Source organism: Pituophis catenifer, unplaced genomic scaffold (assembly GCF_029215685.1).
Source record: "Pituophis catenifer annectens isolate HBS135680 unplaced genomic scaffold, rPitCat1.0.hap2 SCAF_2, whole genome shotgun sequence".
NCBI lineage: Eukaryota > Metazoa > Chordata > Lepidosauria > Squamata > Colubridae > Pituophis > Pituophis catenifer.
Window position 1 is genome coordinate 209405651 of NW_027256882.1, and position 6000 is coordinate 209411650.

A 6000-nucleotide genomic window follows, 5' to 3' on the forward strand; every position below is an offset into this window, starting at 1 on the left:
TGTGGCAGAGTGCCATGCCAAATGTAGAAATTCTGTGAAATGCATGGAAATGTGTTTTTTTTTTAACTTTTAAATTTAAGTTAGAGCCTGGTGGCGCGGCAGACTAAAGCACTTTTATTAACATCAGTTGCCTGCAATTACTGCAAGTTCAAATCTCACCAGGCTCAAGGTTGACTCAGCCTTCCATCCTTTCTAAGGTAGGTAAAATGAGGACCCAGATTGTGGGGGCAATAAACTGACTTTGTATAAAAATATACAAAAGTATGAAGGCTATTGCTTAACGCATTGTAAGCCGCCCTGAGTCTCTGGAGAAGGGCGGCATATAAATCAAATTAAAAAAAAAAAGTTGTGACATTGGATAGAAAAATGTAAGATGATATATAAGAAAGTGAGGAGCACCCACATTCTAAAATGGAAAGATCTGCCTATCCTTATTGAGAATTAAGAGTTTTTTATGTATTGGAAAAAAAATAATATACATTTATGTGTCTTTTTTCCCCTCAGATGAGAACACAGTCCTGTGTAATATGGGCCCATATTAGAGGTAGGTTTTCTGCTAAAAAAATAGTGCTGGGTTGTTGAGGCAGGGAGACAAAATGATAGGGAAAAAAAAGAAACTTGTCCAAGGATAGACACAAAAGTAACTCACACGGGAACAGCTCTTTATGAAATATTTTTTTTCTTCTAAATTGTCAAGTGAAGTACTATTAATAACAGTTTATTATCACCCCACACTGTTGCAAATCTAGATTTAAGAGATAGACACATTAACATCAATAACACCATTATAAATTTCTAAACAAGTTACATTCCTATGATTTGATGTTGATAAAACCCCTCCAGAAGCTGCAGAGTATGAAGCATTTTCAGGAGATAGATTAGACGGAGGGCAGGTTTATGTGCTGGTCAGCTTAATTCAAAAATCTTTTCAAGCAAATAATGAGAGAAAAAGAGAGAAAGGTGTCGGGATGAAAGGAAAAAGGATGTATTTTGTCTTCTACCTTTATCTTTGCTTGCTTCAGCCGCACTAATCATTGACATTCAATGAGACCAATTGTTTGCATTAAATGCTGAAAGGCTTGTGGAGGAAACTAGATAGCATTGGATCAAATGCATTTTGTGCCATGCGTCAGGTGTTACACAGATCCCAGGTTTAGTCTCTGGTTGCTCAGTCACGCAGTCACAATCTGTTGAGGCGTAGAGAATCTGTAAACCTTCCCATTCACTTTTCTACCTGGGTTTTCTAGATAGATGTAGCTAGAGCAGACAAGATACACAGCCTGGGTCAACAGCTGGGAGATAATTAGGAATATATGCAAATCACTAACCTCACAATCGATACAAAAGCTACAAGTGGTGCAAAGAGCCATGGAAAGATACATGCTTGGCATTACAAGACAAGATAGAAAGACTTGCACATGGATTAGAGAACAAACGAATATCAAGAGAGTAAAAGAATGGAAATGGAAATGGGCTGGTCACATAGCAAGAAGAACTGATGGCAGGTGGACCAAGGCAGTCATAGAATGGCTCCCACTTTGATAAAAAGCATCCATGAAAGAGACCTAAAATAAGGTGGATCAATGACATCAAGTATCGCAGGGGCCCTAGCAAAAGAAAGCTCAGGATCATATGGGTTGGAGACATTTATTTATCTATTTATTTTATTTATTTATTTGTCAACAAGTAAAGGAAACAAGTAACACTATAGACATAGACATGGACACATGAAAAAAATTGGTACAAATAAAAGGATATAAATGGGCAAAACATAGCCATAAACACATAGAATGATTACATATAAATGGGGACAGTAGGAACGCTGGTGCGCTTATGCACGCCCCCTTAGGGACCTCTTAAGAAACATAAAAGTTCCACGGTAGACAGTTTAAGGTAAAAGATATGGGGATTAGCGAAATTTACAACAGGATCAGGTAGAGTGTTCCAGACATTTACTATTCTATTGCAGAAGTCATATTTCCTACAATCAAGTTTAGAGCCAATTACATTGAGTTTGAATCTATTGGTAGTCCTTGTGTTATTACGGTTGAAATTACTCATTTACAGATAGGACATTTTGGTATATAATCTTATCAACTAAGCATAGATCGGAACGTAGACAGCGTAGTGCAAGGCTATGGAGACCTAAAATTTCAAGCCTGGTGGTGTAGGGAATTTTATTTCGAGCAGAAGATTTGAGTACTCTTCTAGTAAAATATCTCTGCAGATGTGGAAGAGGCCTTCATCCTGCAGTGGATAGACAATGGCTAAAATGATGCAAATCACTTTCAACTGAACACTGAGGCCTAGGTCTATGCAACACATTAAGTGAAAATGTGGTTTGCTAATTTAGGGTATAATGTGAAGCATAATCTTTTACAAATTATGCTTTGTAATTGAAATGTATTGAATGAGCCCAGTCAACAGAAATCTATTCTGAAAACCAGATCCCTCATCCTCAAGGGTTTCCCTCTCAATCTATTAAATATGGACCATGATGTGTCACATTTAATTGGAGGAGGAGAGCTAAATTAGCCTATGGTATCCCAAAATTAGGAGTCTGGCGGCACCTTTTCTGGCGCCTTTTCCTATTAAAAGGCATAGCTCACTTTGTCGGATGCTGCGGAGTGGCTCAACTGATATAAGATTGAAATTGCAATGAGGATGAAATTGTCAGTGGGCAGATGTTTTGTGGATTGCTCGAATAGCTTTTCTTTATTTGCACAAGTTGTAATTGGATGGTGGTTACAAATCCTGAACTTTCTTCAGAGATGAAAGTTTCATCTCTTGATGAACTTTCCTGCCCCGCTGGAAACAGTTCAGGTTTTTGACTCACTGCTGATTTTTATTTGTTTTTGGAGGTAATTGCATCTAATAATCTTTTAACGTAAGAGATGACCTTTATGTCAGAACAAGGACCCTCTCAATTTAGCTTCTCTGGCCTCCTATTTTTAATAATGATTAAAGAGTTACATGCAGTACTGATGATGGTCTTTTGCTTGTACTTGATTTGTACAGCTTGTTCAGCGCAAATTGCACATCAAAGGAGATTTCTGGACAATTCTCACTGCAAAGTGTCGGAAAACAAAGAATAGTGTCTGTGTGTATTTCAAATGGTTACAGACCCTGCTTTGCTAAAGTCCTTTATTACATGTTTTACAATTGGCAAATGCTGTTTTATTGTTTCTTTCTTTCAGATATATCATTCCCAGTGCAGCATTTGACTATGGTTATTTTAAGCTCAGTTGCTGCTATCAGTACCATCTTTTTATTATTACTCTGCCTAGCATGGTAGGTAACGTTATGTGACTTACACATTATTTAAGCTCAAAGACCAGTTATTCCTTTCACAATGAATTCAACCTGATTAGCAATAATTGATGCTGGAGATAAATTTCTCCAGCAGTTATGTAATGATTGATGCTTGGGGATCTTCAATACAATCATTTTTAATATATAATCTTTTAGAGTTAACTTTAAACCTTGTTAGCAAAAATAATCAAAAGCTGGTCTATATTTTTCTTAGAAAAATGTCCCAGGAATAGTATACTGGCAATGTCACTGATGCTTTTCACCACTCATCTATCTAGCTCTATGATCTATCTATTGAATCTACCTATATTATATGACTACTATGAAGAACAATATAAATATTAACTGTAAACATTTAGCTATTGATTTTTCCAGTGTATTATAAAAGTATATATTCATGTAGAACTCTTTTAATAGGATCTATCTATATGTTCTACTTTTCAAAATTATTATTTGTGTGAATCTTATAAAACCTTATCACTAGAGACATTATATTCTGCTGTTTTATAAGGGATTCAGACAGATTATATATTTGTCAACCAAACAAACATGGCAAATTTTGCTGCTGAGAAAACTAAGCTCAAAATATCTGAGTTGCTACATTTGCATTTGACTGAAGATTGTCCTTGTTATTTTGTCGTATTTTCTGTATTTCTGTGTTTCAACTGGTTTAACTGGGCTTAACGTTTTTCATCCTTTCCCCAATGTTTCTCCCACTCCTCTCTGCAGCAGCACATTTAACTCCAGCTGAACCGTCAAGTAAACGTTTTTTTTTTGATAGACTGGATATTTATCAACTACTATCAATACTGCCCAAGAAAGCAATGCATGGTTCCGCAAATGCTTTTGTCTAATAGATACAACTCCTGATCATTTGGAAGAGAATAAAAACAAGACACAGAAATACGGAGCTATCCTTCAGTGCTCAAGAGGAAGAAACCCATATGCAAAATACCATCTCCTGCCTTCCCATTTAAAAAGGGCTTTTCATACCTTGTTTTCTTCTTGTAATTTTCAATCTTGAAGCTTGTTATGTGCACGTTTTACATCCAGAGCAAACTTGTGTGTCTTCTGTTTCAGTTCATGTTAAGACACTGAATTTATTTTTGGATGGGAAGTTACTAAATATTTTTAAATAAGAACCTTTAGTAACTCTTTAAAAATAGAACAATTATATTAGAGGCCCAAGTTAAAACCAGAAATACACATTTCTGAAAATGAGTTAAAGCTGAATTTGTTTTCCTTTGAAATCAAGAAGACTTTTCCCCTTATTTCAATAGAATCTATGCTTACTTTTGTAATTTGGATCCACTCAGTAAGTACACATTTCTACTGAGTTGTTTAATGGGACTAGGCTAAAAAGATATGTTTTTTTTTAACCATTCTCGTAACTTCCAGAAAATTTTGCTACTTTCATAATTTGCAAAGAAGCAAAATTTGGTGTAATTTTCATTTAGTAAGAACTTTACAGTATTTTGTAGCCTCCCACACTTCCCACATTGCATTTCAAATTATGATGGAATATCTTTCAAAGGTTTGGGTTTTCTTTTAGACTAGAAGCATGAGCACAAAGCAAGAAGAAACGGATTCATTTTAAGACTTACAATTATTAGCTTTCAAGGATTACGGAAAGCAGTGTTGACATTGGAGAGATTGGGGCTGACGTCTTCAGCCCTCTGGATGGTCTCCTGGACCTGAAGGCTTAACCCATCCATTTTAAAGCTTTAAGTGAAAAATGTAAAACTTACATTAATTTTCTCTTTAACTTGAAAATGCTAAAACTCCCCCATCAAAAAATCCATTTTGCTATTCAATTGACACTCTGTAGCCTTGGACTGCAAATTTCTAACCCCTGGTGTTCTATGATCTGCAAAGAAAAAAAACACCATTACATTTGCTGTTCAAAAGTAAAATTGTTTCCAAAAGAAAAAGAAAAAAAAAAAAACCCAACCAAAAGAATTTTGCAAGCAAAATGCAAGAGAAAAGACAAGTTTCTTTCATGGAAGTAAACATTGGGCAAATTGGAAGATATATTTCAACACACTCTCAAATCCAGGGAACTTCTAACTCCGATGTATTTGTCTTTAGAACTTTGTTTTAAATGTAGTTTTTGACTTACGATTTTAAGAAATAATTGGTAGAAACCAGTTAAGCAGAAATGTTTACAGAACTTTGATGATCACTTGAGTATTAAAGAAAAGCATTTATTTTTCACTGGGTTATCCTTTTCTTCCTTATTTTGAAATGTATTGTAATTCTGTCTTGAATCCAGTATCTTTCTTTTGTTTGACTTATTTTTTAAACTCAATTATGTAGTTAAGGTGTGTTGAGAATCCTTATTATATCTGCAAGTGAAATAAAATTCAAAGACGCTAATATACACAAAGTTACTAATACAATTCAAAATAACCTTGATTATTCAGAAAAGCTTACCTGAAATGAACAAAGTGATAATCCCACCAAATCAAATGCAAAGTTTTTGTGCTGAGGTAAACTTTTATTATCATCTTCAACAAACATGGCTGCTATAAAAATGACAAAAATTGTTATGGCACTAATATGTGTAAAAGCATTTTGAATGTTCAGGAGGTAAACATGATTCAGAAGGATAATGACTGTAAAAATGTTTATGTGGGTTTAGGAAAAATTGGCAGAAGTTAGGATAATTTCCAAGTTGTAAGATATTGT

The 6000-nt window shown here is 34.9% G+C and overlaps 1 protein-coding gene across 3 annotated transcripts in view; it reads left to right on the forward strand.

Moving 5' to 3' along the window:
* The window catches only part of SUSD1 (sushi domain containing 1), a 32424-nt gene extending 26898 nt beyond the window's left edge, over window positions 1-5526 (forward strand). For 2 of the 3 annotated variants that reach the window (XM_070938558.1, XM_070938559.1), the window contains 3 exons: window positions 505-544; window positions 3198-3291; window positions 4042-5526. In XM_070938558.1, the coding sequence (XP_070794659.1) occupies window positions 505-544; window positions 3198-3291; window positions 4042-4063 (156 nt within the window). In that variant the 3' untranslated portion in view covers window positions 4064-5526. Of the gene's footprint in view, window positions 1-504; window positions 548-3197; window positions 3292-4041 lie in introns of those variants that run through there. The other variant, XR_011600076.1, reaches the window with a different exon arrangement.
* Window positions 5527-6000: the final 474 nt, after the last annotated feature.